Raw genomic sequence first — 21384 nt, forward strand, 5'->3', positions numbered from 1 at the left:
ATCCACGTGCATTTCGCAGGTAATAGCTACCTAGTTGACCAATATGCTGTAGGTGCGCAACGCTCTGCTCTTGCCTTTTTTGGCTTCGGAAGCTCCTCCTCCTTTTGTGGTAATCAGTTCCGCTCCACAGGGCCAAAAACAATATGAGCAACAAAATACCTCTCAGGCCTCTCCTCCAAACAGCGTTATGGACGCATCCTCTATGGACTGTGTGGATATGGACTCTGATCTCCGCGCCCAGAAACGAAGTGGGTCTCCTTTGAATATTGAAGGTCCATCTTGCCCCCAGTCGAAGACAAAGGAAAGTAACGCTAGTCAAAATCCTAAGACCAGGATTCTAGAAAAGGCAGTCGCGGCTGCGGCGCTCCCGCCAAGATAGGTTTCTTAAGTGTACTCCAGTGGAATTGCCTATATATATTCTCAGCTTACAGATTCAAATTGGCTATGCAATCAGCTTCTACCAGATTTGATTGCATTACAGGAAACATGGCTAACTACAAATTTCAATTATCATCTCAAGAACTACCGTCCGTTCCGGCTTGACCGGTCATCGCGAGGGGGAGGGTTGTTAGTTCTCACCTCTCCAAAGTTTTATCATAGGGCATGCATTTCTTTCCAATATGCGGAAAATGAATGCGAAATCCTTGCTGCTGACCTTAGTGTCCCAGGTCAACAGCCCTTTACAGTAGCTAATGCATATTTCCCGTCTGGTGTGCATGACACCCGGCCCCTTGACTCACTCATGTCTAGTAGCCGCTCTCAGGTTTTATTACTTGGAGACTTCAATTCGCACCATGTGACGTGGGGGTTTAAAACAGACAGCTTTGGTTCTAGACTATTTGATTGGGCTTCTGAGAACTTGATCTGCAATAATTCTGGGTTGCCTACGTTTGTTCGGAGTCAATGCCGCTCTGCCTTAGATTTAACTTTTTCCTCCCTAGGAGTCTCTGTTACGTCTTGGGCGCCTGTTGACTGTGCAACAAACAGTGATCATCTACCGATTAGTTTCAAGTTTGCGTGTAAATTAACTCTTTCTGAGCGACATCAGCGCACGTTAATAAATTACAGTTGCTTTAAAGACACGCTAAAATCAGCTCTCCAAATCACTTCAGACGCTTGCGCTGAGACAAGTGTCGAAAGCAGGGTTACACATCTGTGTTCAGGACTGGACCATGAAAGGCAAAAGTCTGAATTTTGGGTTAAGGGAACCAAGGGTGCAATCGCGAACAATTGGTGGAATGCTGAGTGCACGCGTGCATATAGACGACGGAAAGCAGCTTGGAAGAACTTAACTTCTCAACAATCAATGCCCAAAAAACTGGTTGGATTATAAGTATGTTGCAGCAACATTTAAGCGCACTGTCGCCCGTGCATAGGTGGAGTATAATACAAATCATTATGATTTCCCTTCGCAATCAGGAAATAAACGAGCTTTGTTTAATTTCATGAGGCGCAACAAGGTGATTCCACCGACTTTAAACATGGAATCCCTCGTTCAGTCCCCTGCTGACATCGCCAAGGCCTTAGAGGACATTGTGTGTGGCCTAGAGCTTCGCTTTACATCTGCTCTCCCTTCTCCTGCTATATTCACATGCACCTCAAGTGATTTCACTGAGGTCTTTATGCCTGAGCTGTCGCAAATTGTTCTGCGCTTATCCCCAGCGGCTCCTGGCTCCTATAAGGTCACTTCATCTATGGTCAAAATTTTGTTCAATGAATCTCCCGAAGATCTGCTGGCTCTAGTCAACCATTCCATTAAAGGTCTTTGAATACCTCATGAGTGGCGTCTTGCTGAAATAGTTCCATTGCTTAAAAAGCAAGGGGAGGGCTTTACTTTAGACAACTTACGCCCTACTTCAGTAACATCGAACCTAGTGAAATTGGTGGAAAGGGCCCTTCTCAGCCGTGTCATGACATTCATTACTGAAAATGCTGTCTTGAATCCGTCTCAAATTGGTTTCATGCCGAGTTGTTCAATTTGGTGTACTCATACTGACCTAGAGAGTCGTATTAAATTAGCTCGCAATAGAAAACAGTTCGCTGCGCTTGTCACTTTGGATGCCAGTAAAGCATACGACAGCGTTGAGCACTCGACTCTGTTACTCAGATTACAGGAACTCAACTTCCCAAGCTATTTTGTAGCCTTGATTTCTGCTTTTTTGGAAAAATAGAGAATTTTATTGCTGCCAAAATGATGTTTCCTCAAGGAGATTTCAACAGACAGGAGGTGTACCGCAAGGATCAGTTCTCTCACCTGTTCTTTTTAACATTTTCCTAAGCTCAATTCCATGCATTCAAAATGTGAAAACTTATGCGTCCGCCGACGATATTACATTTTTTGCATCAGCAGGTGACATTGACACTCTTTATGGAACCCTGCAAATTTACCTCAATGTTTTTGACAACTGGTCAGGAAGAATTCACCTGTCCCTCAATGTGAAGAAATGAGCATGGTTAGTATTACCGGTTTCTGTTCCTGTAAATATTTGCCTGGTCTATAGAAATAACATAATTCCTCAAGTTCTGACGGTGAAGTATCTCGGAGTGATATTCGACACTACTCCATCCTGGCGGCGACACATTGAGCAAGTTTCTGCAAAAGGAGTTCGGGCCATTGGAATCCTGCGTAGGCTTTGTAGTGCTAGGTCAGGCATGAGAAGGCACACACTTCTGATGATTCATAAAATGTACGTCCGCCCAATTTTGGAGTTCGGCTGTGTTTTATTCTCAGGAGCTCCTGCTTATAAACTTCGCCCCCTTGTGCTCTTGGAGCGTGAGGCGTTGCGCCTCTGTCTAGGGCTTCCAAAACATGTCGCCAATGCTGTTATGTACCTTGAGGCGCGAATCCCATCGTTATCACCTAGGTTTCGCCTTTTAACAGTGCAAACATTTATAAAATTGTGCGACACACCTCTTCACGCCTCGAGTATAATATCTCTAAGTCAACTTTCCGCCTTTTTAGTGCCGCCTGGTCTCGTTTTCATACTCCGCGGATATGTTTCGTGCAGTCCCTCCTTGATCCCATGAACATTCATTCCACAGATGTCCGCCAAATGTATAACAACTCATCTTCTGTCCAGATTGAATTCGATGACATTTTCCCATCGAATGCAAAGCTGCAGCCCTTTCCTCTTCTTCAGGGTTTGTTGCAGGATCACCAAAGTTACTTTCTCTCTCATGTTCTTATTGCTACCGGTGCCTCGAAGGATCACGAAAAGGCAGGTGTGGGAAATTTTTCGGCTTCACTGGGTCGGTCTTTTTCTCTCCGTCTTCCTGACCACACCAATTTATCTGGCTGAATTATTAGCAGTAATCTTAGCCTTACGAAAATTAGAAACTACCGTTTCCCAGGTCGAGGTTATGACGGACTCTGTCCATTATCCTCACCCACTGAATCTCGGGCATTACGCCTCTTAAGTTCCTGATTCCGCTCCATCTATATTCGGTAAGGTTGCTTTGGGTACCAGGTCACATGGGCTTTCACTTTAATGAGGTTGCAGACTACTTAGCAAGGGAAGCTCTCTGCGGCCCAATTATTGCTGTCCTGCCAACCTGTGCATATACAGCGGCGGTGAGGTTTCGCAGCTACACAGTATTTCAGAAATTTGCTGCCTCGGCTTTTACATCATCTCTCGAATATCAGCATCTTCTGCATCCTTGGAGTAGCAATGACTGGCGGTCGCGCAGACTAGAGGTCTCTTTCACGCGTTTGCTCTGCCGGGTTCCCCTTCTAAATTTCTACCTTCTGTTACGTCTCGCCTACGACGCGCGGTATAGCCGGCGCGGATGCAACGGACGCCGCGGCTTCGTTCAAAGTGGCGGTCATATTGGGCCCGCTCAGTGCTGCCGTAACGCCTCTCGCCAATCGCGTCCAGGCAGGTTTCAATGCCACGTGTCGTCGTGTGTGCGTGTGTGTGTGTGTGCATGTTGGTGCCCACGCTTGTCAAAGCGCGGCAGCCGGGGAGAGGAGCTCCCCAACTGGGAGGCGAGGAGGTCTGACCGGCGCCGGCCCGACGGACGCGCACGTCACGTCTGAACATGTCTGAGCGTCGCCGTATCGGGCGCCTCATCCCAAGCCGTTCCTTCTTGCCCTCGACTCCGAGGGTATAAAAAAAGCCGCTGCCCCGGACGCCAAAGGGACTTCGATTTCTTCCTTCGAGTAACGTGGTCGCCCTGACCGGCTGCTCTTTTGCGATGCCAGAATAAACAAGTTGTTCTGTTGCCAGTCGACTCATCCTTTGCCGGGACCTTCGGATGTTTCCAGCTTTGCCCCAGGCCGCCAGGCCAACGCTACCCTTGGGGCTTGCAACCCTTTTGCAACAACTGGTTGCCAGCGGTGAGATCCCGACAACGGAGGCCAGCAGCGAAGATATGCGGTCGACTGTATGCTGAGCAGCACAACGACCATCCGGGAGCAGTGCAACGAGCCCTGTGTGATGACTGGTTGCCTGCAGCGGAACGACTGCGCTGAATTCTTGGCTGCGAGGTTTGGTGAGTGCGGGACTTTCTTCTTCTGAGTTTTGCCAGGCTTTTGTTAGTGTCAGAAACAGAGCTGGTAATTGTGTTGTCGTTGCTGCCGGGTTAGTTTGCGGCAAGACAATAGTAGGCAGTAGAGAAAGCAGCATTCGGAGCAGCCATGGATTTGAAGTCGTTGCGCAAACCGAAATTGCTGGAGCTTGCAAGAGAGTTGGGTCTGGATGTCTCAGACAAACTCAGAAAACCAGAACTGCTAAGGGCTATTCTTGAGTTGGAGGCTGAGGATGACGAGCTGTCGGAATGCCTTGAGACAATTGAGGAGAGGGAGCAAAAAGAGGAGCGCGAACGTAAAGAACAAAAAGAGAAAGACGAGCGCGAACGTAAAGAACAAAAAGAGAAAGACGAGCGCGAACGTAAAGAACAAAAAGAAAAAGAGAAAGACGAGCGCGAACGTAAAGAACAAAAAGAGAAAGAGGAGCGCGAACGTAAAGAGCAAAAAGAGAAAGAGCGCGACCGTCAACACGCTTTGGAAATGAAGCGTCTCGAGGTAGAGATGGAACGCACTCGTAATGGAAGTCAGGCACACGGTGCAGGAGAACGGGTATCGTTCAAAATGACTGACCTGATGCGGCCGTTTAAGCTTGGAGAGGACATTGGTTTGTTCCTGGTTAACTTTGAGCGAACGTGCGAGAAGCAGGGGTTCTCTCGGGAAACGTGGCCACAGCGCTTGCTCACTTTGTTACCCGGCGAGGCGGCCGACGTAGCCGCTCGCTTGAAGAGAGAGGAGGCAGAGGATTTCGACCAAGTGAAATCGAGTCTGCTAAAAAAGTACAGGCTGTCAGCGGAGGCGTTCCGTCGGAAGTTTCGGGAAAATGAAAAAGGCAGAAGTGAGTCATATACAGAGTTTGCCTGCAGGCTTATGTCAAACATGCAGGAGTGGCTCAAAGAAGAGAAAGCGTTTGGTGACCACGAGAAAATTCTGCAGTGTTTCGGGCTGGAACAGTTTTACAGTCGGTTACCTGAGAACGTGCGGTACTGGGTCTTGGATAGGCCAGACGTTAGTACAGTGGCTAAAGCCGCCGAGCTAGCCGAGGAGTTTGTGACGCGTCGGGCTCGCGGAGCTAAGGACGGTCAAAAGGGTGAATTTGGCTCCAAGTCTGAGAGGCCGAAGTTCACACCCATGAGAGCAAGGGGGGACACGCGTAGTGCGGATGCGAGTGAAAGCAGTCCGACCGAACGTAAGGAGACGGCGGCAGCCGAAGCAGAACGCAGAAAGCGGTTCGAGAGGAGGCAAGCGCGCGTGTGTTATACGTGCCAGAAGCCGGGTCACTTTTCGGCGCAGTGTCCAGAAACAAAAAGAGAAGTCGTGTGTTTGTCATTATGTAGCACTGACGAGAACATGAAGCTTCTCGAGCCTTACATGCGAGACTTCCTCGTGAACGGGAAAGTGTGCCGAGTGCTTCGTGATTCCGCAGATACAATAGATGTAGTTCACCCCTCTTACGTAGAACCCGATATGTTCACGGGCGAGTGCGCATGGATCAAGCAAGCCGTGGAAGCTCATAGCGTGTGTCTGCCCGTAGCAAAAGTGCTTATTGAAGGACCTTTCGGAGCAATTGAGACGGAGGCCGCAGTGTCATCTATGCTGCCCCCCCGGTACCCGTACCTATTTTCGAACAGGTCCGATCACCTCCTGCGCGAGAAGGGGCTTTTGTTTGGTGAGGCTAGCGTTCAGGCCTTAACCAGATCGAGAGTTCGGGAGCTCGCTGCAAAGGCGGTAGTTGCGGGGCCGACGTTGTCGAACAATGAGAAAGGGTCGGAGGTGCAGCAAGCTGATATTCAGAGCACGTCCGAACTGAATAAAACTGAGCCTGTAGCGTTGAAGGCACCAGGTACTGGAGAAGAAATGCCCGACACGGGCAAGTTAGAAGAGCTTCCGGTCGAGCTTCCGGGACTAGGCTCAGTGACGAACAGGGAAGACACTGATCAGGTCATTAGTGACTTAATCATTAATGCACCGCTGTCGGCTGAGCAGAAAACCGAACTACACCAACTCTTACAAGAGTTTCAAGGTCAGTTTTCTGAGAGGCCTGGTAGGACTTCTGTCCTTACTCATGATATAGAACTTACCTCCCCAGAGCCAGTACGATCCAAGGCGTACCGGGTGTCACCCCGCCAGCGCGATATTATGGAGGCTGAGGTAAAGAAAATGCTACAGCTCGGTGTTATTGAGGCGGGTGAGAGTGATTATACCTCCCCTTTGATTTTAGTTGAGGTACCGGGCAAGGAACCTCGTCCTTGCGTCGACTACCGCAGGCTTAATTCCATCACTAAGGATCAAATTTATCCGATCCCTAACATCGAGGAGCGCCTTGAGAAAGTTAGTAGCGCTCAGTTTATTTCCACCCTAGATCTTGTCAGGGGTTATTGGCAGGCTCCACTTACAGAAGAGGCTAGTAGGTATGCGGCGTTCATTTCACCAATGGGAACATTCCGTTCTAAAGTTTTGAGTTTTGGTTTGAAGAACGCGCCATACTGCTTTTCAAGCCTCATGGACAAAGTGTTGCGGGGACAGGAAGAATTCGCTTTACCGTATTTAGACGACGTAGCGATATTCTCCGCATCCTGGTCTGAGCATATGGCACACTTGCGGGCAGTGCTAACCCGCCTGCGCGAAGTGGGCTTGACAGTCAAGGCTCCCAAGTGCCAATTAGCACAGGCCGAGGTTGTCTACCTCGGTCACGTGATTGGACAGGGTCGTCGCCGCCCCTCTGAAATAAAGGTGGCCGCTGTGCGAGACTTCCCGCAACCGCGGACGAAGACCGATATTCGGTCGTTCTTAGGTGTCGCCGGCTACTATCAGAGGTACATCCCCAGGTACTCCGATATCGCGGCTCCCCTGACGGATGCTCTAAGAAAAACAGAGCCCCAAACAGTCGTCTGGAGCGAGACAAAGGAAAGAGCTTTTAGCGCCCTAAAGAGCGCCCTAACAAGCCAGCCTGTGCTGCGATCGCCAGACTACACAAAAGGGTTCGTTGTTCAGTGCGATGCTAGTGAGCGAGGCATGGGCGTTGTACTGTGCCAAAGGGACAATGGAGAAGTGGAACACCCCGTCCTGTATGCTAGTCGTAAACTGACCTGTCGTGAGCAGGCGTACAGCGCCACCGAGAAAGAGTGTGCGTGTCTCGTGTGGGCCGTTCAGAAATTGTCATGCTACCTAGCCGGCTCGAGGTTTATCATTGAGACGGATCACCGCCCTCTCCAATGGCTGCAGGCCATCTCTCCCAAAAATGGCCGCCTCCTGCGCTGGAGCCTCGCTTTGCAACAATATTCCTTTGAGGTGCGCTACAAAAAGGGGAGTCTCAACGGTAACGCCGATGGCTTAAGTCGAAGCCCCTAACGTAGGAATCCGCCTCACAGTTGTTTGTTACTGATGTTTTCTTCCTGAGGCAGGATTTTTAACATATTGCTTTTGTTTAGTGTTTCAAAGTGATGACGTGCTTTCTAGTGCAATTTTCTCATTTGTGGACGCGTTCTGAGTGCTGCTTGACTACTGTAAGGAACTAGGCAGTAGTATAAAAGGGGAAAGAGCCTGGCAGAGCTTAGTGAGGGTTGTCTCGTGCTTACTGACTGAGCGGTTGCGTTTCGGCGTAGTTCTAACGCTTGCTGGGAACGAGCACCAAAAATGGCAACTCTCCCGAAGTCACTTTGCAGTGCCCTGTGTGAACCTGAACCTGAGAACGAGGCCTTCTCTGTGCGCTGCGCTCAAGCAACGTCGAGGGACGACCGGGTTCGATTACGAGCATCATCGAGCGACATCCCTCCGGACAGCGGATGCAGTCCCCTGACCATCGGGATCTCCTTCTCCCGGCGGGGCGGTCTGTTACGTCTCGCCTACGACGCGCGGTATAGCCGGCGCGGATGCAACGGACGCCGCGGCTTCGTTCAAAGTGGCGGTCATTTTGGGCCCGTTCAGTGCTGCCGTAACGCCTCTCGCCAAGCGCGTCCAGGCAGGTTTCAATGCCACGTGTCGTCGTGTGTGCGTGTGTGTGTGTGCATGTTGGTGCCCACGCTTGTCAAAGCGCGGCAGCCGGGGAGAGGAGCTCCCCAACTGGGAGGCGAGGAGGTCTGACCGGCGCCGGCCCGGCGGACGCGCACGTCACGTCTGAACATGTCTGAGCGTCGCCGTATCGGGCGCCTCATCCCAAGCCGTTCCTTCTTGCCCTCGACTCCGAGGGTATAAAAAAAGCCGCTGCCCCGGACGCCAAAGGGACTTCGATTTCTTCCTTCGAGTATCGTGGTCGCCCTGACCGGCTGCTCTTTTGCGATGCCAGAATAAACAAGTTGTTCTGTTGCCAGTCGACTCATCCTTTGCCGGGACCTTCGGATGTTTCCAGCTTTGCCCCAGGCCGCCAGGCCAACGCTACCCTTGGGGCTTGCAACCCTTTTGCAACACTTCACAGACCTGGCCGGGCGGCTTCCCCATTGTGCCCTTTTTGTGCCGAACCTGTGACAATAGATCACTTCCTGCTGTTCTGCCGCCGCTTTTCTCATTTGAGGAAGCGTCTTTTGCAAATTCCATTTCATCAACTGGGCTTGCCTGTGTCCTCCGCGGTTGTTCTTTCCATTGGCGCTTCTTTGCTTGGACAAAGCGACAGGAGTGTGCGCTCTGCTGTGCAAAATTTTCGTCAAGAAACGCAGCGACTCCCATTTTAATTTCTTTTTCTCGCTCTCAGTCAGTACGACATTGAAACATTACAGGCATTGTGTACTATTATGGACATTAAGTTATTGTCCCGTCTTCGATCTCCAAGTTAATAGGACCCCTCTCCTTGCGTCTTCCAATCTACCAGCCTACATGCTATTACCACTCATTTTCTCGTCAAAACTTTCCTTTATCCAGCAATTAACCGCCTGTGTCTTGTCCACTCCCCCGCAGTGGGTATGTGCCAGCATTGTTTGAGGCCTACCTATACACCGCCTCTGCAATGCCTGAGACCGTCACCCAAACCGTTTCACCGCTTCCGTCGGCTGTCTTCTGTTCCGGCGCCGCACGGCAGCGTGACCCGGCCATCTTCAGTGGCACAGATGACACGGATGTGGAGGCTTGGTTGGCCTGCTATGAACGTGTAAGCGCATACAATAAGTGGGACGATAGCGTCAAGCTCACCAACGTTATCTTTTATTTGAGCGACGTAGCCAATAACCGGTTTCGAAACCACGAGGCTGACATCTCAAACTGGGCAGCTCTCAAAACCAGTCTGACAGAAGTCTTTGGCCCGCAGTGCGTAAGCTTCGCGCTGAGCAACGCTTGTGAAGTCGGGCCCAGCAAACCGGTGAAAACTTCACCAATTATACAGAAGATGTCGTCGACCTCTGCAAGCGTGTCAACAATTCTATGAGCGCGGCCGACAAGATCAGACACATTATGAAAGGCATTGAGGATGATGCCTTCCAGATGCTCGTCGCCAAGGATCCCCAGACTGTTTCAGGTGTCATCGGCTACTGCCAAAGCTTCGATGAGCTGCGCAAACAGCGCCTTTCTACCCGGCGTGCAGGCTGTCAATAGGCCCCACTTTCCAGCTTGGCTCTCCCATGGGACGGTGCTCTCCACCAACAGTCGCTCCTCCAGCGCATCCAGCAGTTTGTACTTGAAGTCGCACGCCAGCTGTGCTTGTCTACCTGCCCGCCTCAACCTGCGCCGTCGCTCATTCCCAACCCACAGCGTGTCATCGAGGAGCAGGGCGCTGAAGTCCTGCCACCGCCTCCTCAGCCACCCCTGATCGCGGCTCCTCTGACGTACGCCGATACAGTGGTGCGGTCGCGCAGATGGGTCGGAATGACAAGAACCCACGTGCGACCATCCGTAAGGCAGTTCCGGCGGTAAAGTAGCTCGTCTCTGATGGCGAAATGGTGGGACTGACTACGGAGAGCACGGGAAGGAGGTCGAGATGATTGACCAGATAAGAAATCTAAGAGGCACGTGGTCCATGGGTCATTCCGTTGCTAGGAAGCCATATCAGAGCACTCAAACGTCAAAGAATGCAGGCCGGAATACAAAGCACTGCCTCAGATGGCACAGGGGAGCGTAATAGGGCATAAGCATCGGCATGTTTACGGCCGGAACGATAGACAACGTGAATGTTGTATTCTTGGAGTCGCAGAGCCGAGTGCGCCAGTCGTCCAGAGGGATCTTTCAAAGAGGACAGCCAGCAGAGGGCGTGGTGATCAGTGACAACGTCAAAAAAGCGCCCGTACAGGTAGGGGCGAAATTTGACGATCGCCCAAAGGATGGCTAAACACTCCTTCTCGGTGACAGAATAGTTGACTTCAGCTTTTGTGAGTGTCCTGCTGGCGTAAGCGACAACGTATTCGTCAAAGACTTAATTACTTGCGCTGAGCGAGTACGGCACCGAGGCCGACGCCGCTGGCATCGGTGTGGAGTTCCGTCGGAGAACAAGAGCCGAAATGACGCAGAATTGGTGGAGTGGTCAGGAGGTGACGGAGTGTCGTAAAGGCTTCGTAAAGGCGACCAGGCCGAAAGGTCGTGGCCGAAAAGGAGCTTGCAATGGTCAGAGGGTCGATGATAGTGGCGAAATTGCGGACAAAGCGGCGAAAGTAGGAGCAGAGGCCGACGAAGCTTCGGAGGTCTTTTACAGAAGTGGGCTTCGAAAATTCTGCCACAGCTCGCAATTTGGCCGGGTCCGGAAGAACGCCATCTTTCGACGGGACATGCCCGAGAATGGTGAGCTGCCGAGCTCCGAAGCGGCACTTTTTTAGATTGAGTTGGAGGCCAGCGTCGGCCAGGCAGAGAAGAACAGTCTCAAGGCGCCGGAGGTGAGACGAAAAATCCGGGCAAAAGATAACTACGTCGTCTAAGCAGCAAAGGCATGTGTGCCATTTGAACCCTCGGAGGAGGTTGTCCATCATGTGCTCGAATGTGGCGGGTGCATTGCAGAGGCAGGAGGGCATGACATTAAATTCATAGAACCCGTCGGGTTTGACGAATAGTTTTTGAGTGATTGGCGTCAGGCGTCGGCACCTGCCAGTAACCAGAGCGCAAGTGCAATGAAGAAAAGAACTCAGCGCCCTGCAGGCAGTTGAGGGGGTCGTCGATACGAAAGAGAGGGTAAACGTCCTTGCGCGTAATCTTGTTCAGACGACAGTAGTCGACACAGAGCCGGATGGAACCATCTTTTTTTCTTGTCCAGGACCACCGGCGATGCCCACTGGCTGTGCGACGGCTGTATCACGTGGCGCTGGAGCATGTCGGTCACCTGTTCGTCAATGATGCGGCGCTCAGCGGCTGACACGCGGTACGGACGTTGGCGCAAAGGGGCATGGGTTCCAGTGTCAATACAGTGGGTAACGATGGTTGCGCGGCCTAAGGAAGGTTGCTGGTAGTCAAACGAAGCTTGAACACGGTGCAGGGCGGAGACAAGCTGGCCTCGTTGGGTAGATGTCAGGGCGGCGTGATAAAGATCTACAGAAGACTGATTGGTGTTGGGAACAGGCGTAATGGCGCTGACGTGAAGGCCGGCCGTGCTGTCGACGAGGGGGAATGCTGAGGTGGGATCGAGAAAGGCGACATTACCAAGCGATTGGCCACGGAGTAAAGTGGTAGGGCAGGAGAACAGGTTGGCTACATAAATAGCGCTGGAGCCACGAATAACTGTCAGCACGGCATGAGGCAGCAAAACAGACTTCTGGTGAGCACATCGTATTGTGACAGTTGCATCTGAGAGAGCAGCACAAGAAAGAGGCACCAGCACTGAAGAGAAAGGCGGAACGTCTGTGTCCTCTGAGACGACCACAGTAGCGGCAGCAGCACCGGTTAAGTCCAAGGGAGCGTCAGTGAAGGGTGACAAGTCAAGCTGAGCACGAGCGCTGTCAATAACGGCGTGAGGTGAGGAGAGGAAGTCACAACCAAGGATAACGTCGACAGAGGAGCGGGCGAGGACGAAGAACTCTATTGTGTAGGGAACGTTCTCGATGAGCAGGCGGGCGGTGCAGGCGGCTAACGGTCGAATGTCCTGAGCGCTGGCGGTGCGGAGAAAAACGGCAGGAAGGGGCGTCGTCACTTTTTGGAGTCTGCGACAGAGCGTGTGACTGAGAACGGAAACGGCTGTGCCATTGTCAACAAGTGGTTCGACGGCGACTCCCTCAACGAAAATGGAAATAATATTGGCAGGCATAGAAACAGGTCTTGAATGAGTCGCTGGCGACGCAGTTCCTGCCTCTGGAACTGCGGCCGTTAGTTTTCCGCGTGGACGGTGGGTTGGCGGCGGTGCACAACGTAATTGAAATAGAGGATGCGCACAGCATTGCTGAGTACTGCAATGTTTACTTCCAAAGTGTGTTTGCAGAGCGTGATCAGACTGAAGTTTCCATTACAAGCAGCCCGTCGTTAGATCATATTTTAATCGCTGACGAAGGTGTCCTGGCATTGATTCTGAGTATAAATATTAAAAAGTCTGCTGGGCCTGATAACAATCTCAATGCTTTTTTGAGGCGGTATTCTGAACTATTATTTGAATTTATTTCTATTTTTTTTCAGTTATCTTTAAAATTAGGAGCAATGCCATCAGACAGGTGAAAAACGCGTGCTGTGCCGATACACAAGAAAAGAGACTGCCAAACTGTTTCAAATTACCGCCCCGTGTCTATTACTAACACGTTTTGCAAGCTATTGGAACATATTTTCGCTGGTTTCGTACATGAGTTCTTGAAAGCTAATAGCATATTTTCACGTTTTGAGCACGATTTCTGGTAAGCACTTCCCACTGTGTCACAAGTCGTAACAACCGTACATGAGCTATCACACATACTTAATTTATCTGGAGAAATAGATGTTCTTTTTCTAGACTTTAGCAAAGCTTTTGATAAAGTTCGCCATGCAAAGCTACTATATAAATTACAAAGAATTGGAGTTCTTTTTGGTGTCATACAGTGTATTTGTGCTTATCTCAAAAACAGACAACAGTTAGTTGAAGTTCGAAATTGTACTTCCAGGACTCGTCAGGTCACCTCAGGAGTCCCTCAAGGCAGTGTGCTAGGTCCATTGTTATTTTTAACGTATGCTAATGGCTTGGAGTGATGTTACTCCTGGTAGTGTGTCCATTCGGTCATACGCGGATGACTGTGTTATCTTCAAGGAAATTGTGTCCCATGATGATAATGATGTGTTGCAGAGATGCCTTGCAGCCGCCGCGGTGGCTGAGTGGTTACGGCGCTCGGCTGCTGGCCCGAAAGACGCGGGTTCGATCCCGGCCGCGGCAGTCGAATTTCGATGGAGGCGAAATTCTAGAGGCCCGTGTACTGTGCGATGTCAGTGCACGTTAAAGAACCCCAGGTGCTCGAAATTTCCGGAGCCTTTCACTACGGCGTTCCTCATAGCCTGAGTCGCTTTGGGACGTTAAACCCCCATAAACCAAACCAAACCAAACCAGAGAGGCCTTGCAGAAATTACTGACTGGTGTTCCAGTGAGGGAATGAAACCCAATGCGGAAAAAACTGCACTTTTACGCCTAAGAAGCAAAATCTCACAGCAGATTTTCGTATCGTCTTGGAAACAGAACTGTCCTCGGAGTTGATAAAACTGTGAAATGTATGTACGGGAAATGGGCCAGGAAAGATTCGCCGTCCTCATTAATGTTACAAAACAGAATACAGCCACTAGAAACACGCAGAAACATTAATCGTCTTGTGCTACTACACAATACTCTATTCGGAAAAAAATATGACGCTACCAGCTTCCCTATGGCGGCCTACAACGAGAACACGGCACAGTCATATGTATTTGCTTGCGGCAATTTTCGCGAGAACGAACGCTCACAAGCACAGTTTTTTCCCCTTGAACGGTGGGCCAGTGGAATTCACTTCCCATTGGTGGCTACACTACGAAATCATTTTTGCGAAATCTAGCGATGTTGACCTGTGATTCGTGCATCATTTCGTGCATTATGTTCATTTCATGTTAAATTGTATACGTTTGGCAGTGCTTTCTTTTTGTTTGTGAAGTGCCCCGCCTGCTTGGTTCAACGTATTGTCCTGCAGTATTACTAAACAAAATAAAAATTTATCGTGCTCAATACGTATTAGTGTACAGCTTGTTGTACCACTAATCAATCATATGCTCACCGTTCAACAGTGACTAGGAATGTCAGGGAAAAATACCACGCTATCATTGTAAGTATGTTTCAGTACTGTTTGTGGAAAAAAGTTATAAAATTAGCAAAAACGTTACTGCAACGTGAATGACCAACAAAGAACATATCAAGCAGTGATGACGAACTTGAACTAACAGAACTTTGCAAATAAGCCTCTCGGCTTGTGCCAGCCATAGATTCGATGTATATACAGCCAAATTATTTAATAAAACTTCGCTTATTAACAATTTACCATTAACACTTTCGGGGGTACTGCTCATGTAAAGGGGAAGTATAGGCAAGCACGAGCTCAGACAAGCAACACAGATCAGGTGCATGCATGAGTGTGGCGCACCTTATAACAGAGCATGCCTTGTAGCATTATTCACGCAGAGTGGACGGAGGCTGCTGGTGTGCTTGTGCGTAGTAACGGTAGGGGTTTAACGTAACAGGTGTTCATTCTTGAACTGGAGGGCACATTAAGCTCCGCCTTAAGGGTATGAGGTGATATCTTTAGTGAATTAATTCTCATATATGCAGAATTGGTCATTCTATGCTTAACATTTATACTAGATGGCGGCGAGTCCCCGTACGACTACCAGCGCCGTGCATCAGCGGTTAGGAGGTGCACTGGCAGGTGGCTGCTTCTATCAAAGACATCGGAAGGGATTACGCTATCCATGTTTCTCTCCCCGAGCAACCTCTCGCGCAGCTGGCGTGACGCTCCTCAGAGATTATACGAGCTTAACTCGGGTTGCTAGGCAACGGCATAAGATCGTACGCGCGTATGTATACGATGACAAGATTCTAGGGCGGTGCTGATGAGCGTATGAGTGCTTTCGCATTAATATCAGACCTGCTTGACGTGGTTTTCATAATCGATACTGAAACGTTATTGTAAGGTTGATCAATTGTTGTATAAAAGTTTCAGTTATGTTAGAAAAAATATTATACCAACGTTTATTTGCAAGTTTCAGTAAATGAAGAAAAGTATGACATTAAGGATAATGCAGTAACATTTGGCTCAAACAAAGAAGTAACAATATTATAGTGCATTGCTGATACCTGGTAAGTTAGGAGCAAAACTGGCGGTGGTTTAGCTCTGGTTAAACTTGGAGTGACGCGATAGCCACAGCTGGCCGAGTGGAACTTCCTCAGTCGAATTGTAAAGTCATTCTTTCGCCGCTGTTTCGCTGGGCGCTCCTTGCTCATCTTCGTCCAACTTGATACGGCGCACGCGCACAGCCGTGGCAGCTCGGTTTCGCAGCAGCAGCTGCTCCGCACTACGTGGCTGGTCACGTGACCAACCAGGTGACGAACCACGTGATGAGCCATGGCTCCGCGTCGCCGGCAGCTGCTCCGTACCACGTGACCGACCACGTGACAGCCACAGGGTGGCGGCGCCGCCACGCTGAAGGCTCGAATTGCTACCGTAATGTAGCTATATATCGCTACAAAAATAAATCACTGACGCAGTAAGCGCTCAGTGGCATAACGCGTGGCTGCCAAGTTTTTTGTATGCACGGGGGTGTCCCATGTAGCATCGAAACATTAATTACAACAACGCATCTTTTTTGTCTTGGTCGAACGTGAGATTAATTGCTCTTAATGTCCTCTTTTTTCGAACGTTTTTGCAATGTTAGGAATCACCGTTAGAATAACATTTCCCTGATATTAATTAAAGATTTTAACCCGCATAAACGTATCATTTCCAGAATAGTAAAGCAACCCTGCCCGAGCATGCAGGCCTACTGAGTTTTTCGCTTTGGCTCCGCTGCACCGCGAGGCTGTGATAACCCGCTGCAAAGGGAATAGTTATGATACTACCGTCGCCTCCAGTTGTGAAGGTACACGACTTAATCAAAGCTTTGCAATTATCACGGGCTGTTGGCTGTGGTTATGCAGCGAAAGATGCTTTGGCAAGTAAACGAGTGTGCTTTAATTTAAATAAGGCCTAGAAGCAAGCTATGTGCAGAACGAAGGAAATGCACGACGCATGATCCGTTCTAAGGATTGCAATAAAAGCCTGAAATTTTTAGGCATACGCTGCCTAAAAATTTAACTGGCTCCCACTTAAACTCGAGCTCGATTTTAGTGTTTATTGTTCGTGTTCTTCTGTTCATTTTGCAAAAGTGAAAGAAGCCCTATTCGATTTTTATTTTTTGCCTTACAGCCAGGGTTAACCCCTGAAGGTTTCCAACCTTGCGACCTCCTCTTGTATTAATATGTGAATATATAAAGCGTTATTGTCGAAAAAAAATTACTCGCGTACTGTCAGCGTCTCTGCAGCGGCTGCATAGATCTACAAATTCGTCCTGGTGCACGTAACAACGGCGCGGTCGTTGCCACTAGCAATTCCACTCCAAGTGCAACAACACGGGGTTGCAGTAATATATGCTAAAATTCTTTTCCGGCATTACACTACAGGCTGGCATATGCGTAGTCAGCTTTCTAGCCTCCACGAACATACAAAGTATAGAGAGTTTTAGCATAGAACGTTCCACTACTGTGATCTGCTGACGCGGCGACCTATACTGCATGCACCTTCATAGAGGAGGTGCGCGCCCTCATCTTCTCGCAACTTATTCTTGGGCTTCTCGTTGCAGTAGGTCACGGTTCGCGCTATCCTATAAATCTTTCTGGTTTTAGAATAGCGCAAACCGCTGCCGACAGCAGCTGACAGCGCATGCGCAGCACCCACGCGGCACCTCGTACGTAACTGCGCGTGCCCATTGGTGGCTAACAGTAGCGGTACGCGCTATGCTGAGACGGTCTTAAAGCTATCGCTTCCCGTCAGCGCCCGGCGCAAAGTGGTAGTCCTGGAGTCCCTTTCTATTTCGACTACCAGCTACAATGCCATATACTCGCTGCCTTCAGTTTCCGCCTGAGCCTTTATCCCTATATAGCCTCTAGCTTCCGGCTTCAGACGCGTGACCTGCGCTCTGCGCACCTGCGGACATCCGAGTCGCGTGAAGCCCCCGTGCCACTGCGTTCCCAGCTCTCGCAGGTAGAGGCGGTAGTCCAACAGGCGAGCCGCTGCGAAGCGGTCCTGAGCTCGCAGCGGCACCGCGTATGGGATGCCCAGCGTGCGACGCACCCGTACGCCGCCCACCAGCTCGTCGGCGCTATTGGCGGAGTCGTGCCCTGCGATGGCGCGTGCCTCCGCGTGGCTGTTCAGCAGGTGGACCAGGCCCGTGCTCACCGCACCGCCGATTACGAGCAGCAACGCTATGTCTGCAATAGGTGTTTGTGAGGGAAGGGATGAGGCCCGAGGGACCCGCATACACAAACGCTACGCTAAAATGTGCAATGTGAAACGAAAATAAAGGGTTTTTGTTTAACTACAGTGATCAAAGACGGGCCCCTGGAAGTTGCTCAGGGAAAGCAATATTGATGAGCTACATGTGAGCTTCGCGCTTTTCACCGTATCGACAGAGGCCTCGGCCAGCACTGAGCACCGGCGGTGTCGACCACTAGGAAGAGGCTGCAGCAATAGTGGAGGACGGCTCGGCGGATGACTTTCCTCCATGCTTCGGGGATCTCTGGGTTGATGGTTGATTGGCCTCAAATTAAGATGGCACAAAGCTACAACGGGGGAGTGGCAAAGACACAGCTGGTGGATTGCAGGAAAGAAATCGCCCTCCACTACCTGCAATTTTTTCGTTATTTTCCATTGATTGATATCTTGCCTCGTGTTAATCCTTGCTTTCCCCTCTGCCTTAATTCTTTTTCTGTTCCTGTTTTTCATCTTTCAAACACCACGCTAGGGCTGTAAGCTTGTGCTTGCCTGCTACAGAAACTTTATGCTGTTCTAGTAGCCACATCATCATCATTATATACTTCATTGTCATCGCTACTAGTACGCATCGAAGCCCAGCAGCTCTTGCGTTGAGGAATCCTGTAGTGCGCCGCCTAGAGCGCTAAGGCTATCTGCCCCCCCCCCCCCCCTCCCCTCTACAAAGCGAAGAGAAACATAAGCATGACATCGAACCACGTCCACAATTCCTAGCTACAACGTATAGTCAAGGAGAGGAATGCCCACTCAGTCAGCGTACAATACCTAGTGGATCTACTATGGCACTCATAGAGCACTGCTCGCGATCCAAAGCACTGCGCGTAAGAGAACTGCCCTCCTTAACTTTAGTAACCTCAGAGCGTCATCATCGCTATGTGGGCTGGACAGCAAAGCTCAGAATTAGCTAAGGGAGTTGCAAATTAGCGATCATATTTCGGATCAAGGCTCCTGTGTTCTATGGGATGTCTGTGGTTTTCAGCCACATTTGGAGAAAGCAAAGAACGCAGTAGGCCTTGTCCGCAGTGAAAGCCAATTAGCGGCGCCCGAGACAGATACAGCGTCGCCCTAGCCCCGTAATGCACCATGCGCCACAAAAGCGCCTGCAGTGGAAGCCCAGGACTCACAAAAATTGCTCCGGTTGTCCTTGGAACAAACCCTCTGAGCTCGAACCCTCTCGATACTGGCAGCGTACGAGATTGGAATGTTGTAGGCGCGGGCGTACATAGTCTTCTTCGTCGTCTTCTCTCCAGTGACTGTCGTGGGTTGCTTTGCCCAGGACTGCTCAGCCCGAAGGCTAATTCACATGTAATCATCAACTTCCTTATCGGTGTCCTACTCAGTATAGTGTCTTCGCTTTCACAACGGGGGTGCTGGTGTAGATATGCAGGTGGGATCAGCCTTGCAGTACATCTTTAGTACATCTTTATTTCCAGAAGACAACTGGATGGTCTCTTGGGCTAAAAGCTACACAGAAGCTTGACGAGGCCCAAGAGACCATTACAACGCCGCAACGCCGTCACAATGTTCCGCAACGCCGTCACAATTGACAGGCTAGGTTCGTTTGGCGATGGGCGCAAGCATGACACCTTAGAGAAACGTTCATTGTCAATAGACTAGGAGTATGAACTCATGACATGGATCCAAAAATAATAACATTGATTCTTGACTTCAGCAGGTGGCGGCGCTGCCGGCCAACGAGTGGCACCAGCACCTTTTTCATTTTCATTTATGCGGGGTAGAGTCGGAAGACAGGCTTGCGTGCAATCTTTTTGTGAACTCGGTTACTGCATGGGTGTTCCGCGCACGTTTATATTCTTTTGTCCAGTCACAGGCGCCGTGGTGGCTCAGTAATCAAACCGCTTTTACACTGAATGCCAGGTCATGGATTTTATTTCAACTGCCTAGGCAACACTGCTCGATGCACAGTGTCGCTCAATATTAAAGGAAACACGCGAGCGCGTGGCCACCGCGCATCGCGAAACGCTGTCGCCGAAAGCCGGCGAGAATAGGCCGCAAAAGGCGCTTGAGCGGTAAGCTGGGCCGGCTGCTCTTTCCGTGTATGCGTGTCACTCACGCTCTCTGGCTTTCGGCGGCAGCGCTTCGCGATGTGCGGCGGCCACGCGGTCGCGTGTTCACTTTAATATCGAGCGACACTGTAAAGTCAGCGCCAATGTGGAGGTGACCGCTTCGTGTCCGCCGGCGAAAGCCAAGCCAATGTTCTTTTCTTGTAAGGCGATCCGTCATACTCCAAAAAAAGTGGCGGTGAAGGATACAAGAACGAAGGGACTGGGTATTAACCTCATGCATTTTCTTTGGTGTGGTATCGGAATTTTTTGGGGTTCGGTTGGGGTTCGGGTTAGCACCTTTCGGCTTCAGTTCCAGGTTCGGTTCCGGAACGACATTCTGTTGCGGTTCGAGCCGGTTCAGAATGATCAAAATTGGTTCAGGCCAAAAAAACAAATTCTGAACGTAGATGGGTTTAATTCAGCCTTATAATGCGGTTTACTTTTCTGTGTGACATTGCTAAACAAAATGAAAACTCTTAAAATTTTCTCAATGCCAGATGTTTTCACTTTACCAACTATAATTTACTGTCTGTGGCAAAAAAGATAGGAATTCGCAGCAAGAGCCGCAAAATAAAATGAACTAAAATTAGTGCAAATCGTCTATGTTTACGCTAGAATCTATATGTTGAGGTAGACGAGAAAAGCTGGTGGATTTTGAATCTATAAAATCCCGAAGCTTCAACAGTTTCGGATATCCCATCGCGCGAGTAATAGGTCTCCCTTCACGCTCGTGTCAATAGCGAAGTTCTCCTACTCAGAGTACTTACGCGGGCGCCATCAGTACTACCACATGAGCCTTCTACGTTGCCGCACTACTGAGACAGGAAGCTGACCTGTATCGGCAGGTATATACAGAGAAGACACCTTTCCGCCACCCCAAACGCCGACTTTTCAGTGACTCCTCCCCGCCCGGCACACATCCATCTTTTGAGCAGCACCCCCCCCCCCTCCCCCCCCCCACACACACACACACGCACACGCACACGCACACGCACACACACGCACGCACGCACGCACGCACGCACACACACACACACACACACACACACACACACACACACACACACACACACACACACACACACACACACACACACACACACACACACACACACACACACACACACACACACACACACACACACACACACACACACACACACACACACACACACACACACACACACACACACACACACACACACACACACACACACACACACACACACACACACACACACACACACACACACACACACACACACACACACACACACACACACACACATATATTGGGTGGTAATGATTACTTCATAAAAAGCAGGCTTGGATGGGTTGGACTGCAGACGTGGGCAAATGCCCTCATTTTTATTTTTCCTCCCTTACCCTCAATTTTGAA

The 21384-nt window shown here is 50.1% G+C and overlaps 1 protein-coding gene across 1 annotated transcript in view; it reads right to left on the reverse strand.

The window, feature by feature from the left end:
- The window catches only part of LOC144123931 (acetylcholinesterase-like), a 45170-nt gene extending 26027 nt beyond the window's left edge, over positions 1-19143 (reverse strand). Inside the window, exons 1-2 of the mRNA XM_077656642.1 lie at positions 19044-19143; positions 17575-17858 (exon numbers count right to left, since the gene is read on the reverse strand). Of these exons, the coding sequence (XP_077512768.1) occupies positions 17575-17858; positions 19044-19143 (384 nt within the window). The remainder of the gene's footprint in view (positions 1-17574; positions 17859-19043) is intronic.
- Between the last annotated feature and the right edge of the window lie 2241 nt (positions 19144-21384).

Source organism: Amblyomma americanum, chromosome 3 (genome assembly GCF_052857255.1).
Source record: "Amblyomma americanum isolate KBUSLIRL-KWMA chromosome 3, ASM5285725v1, whole genome shotgun sequence".
Lineage (NCBI taxonomy): Eukaryota > Metazoa > Arthropoda > Arachnida > Ixodida > Ixodidae > Amblyomma > Amblyomma americanum.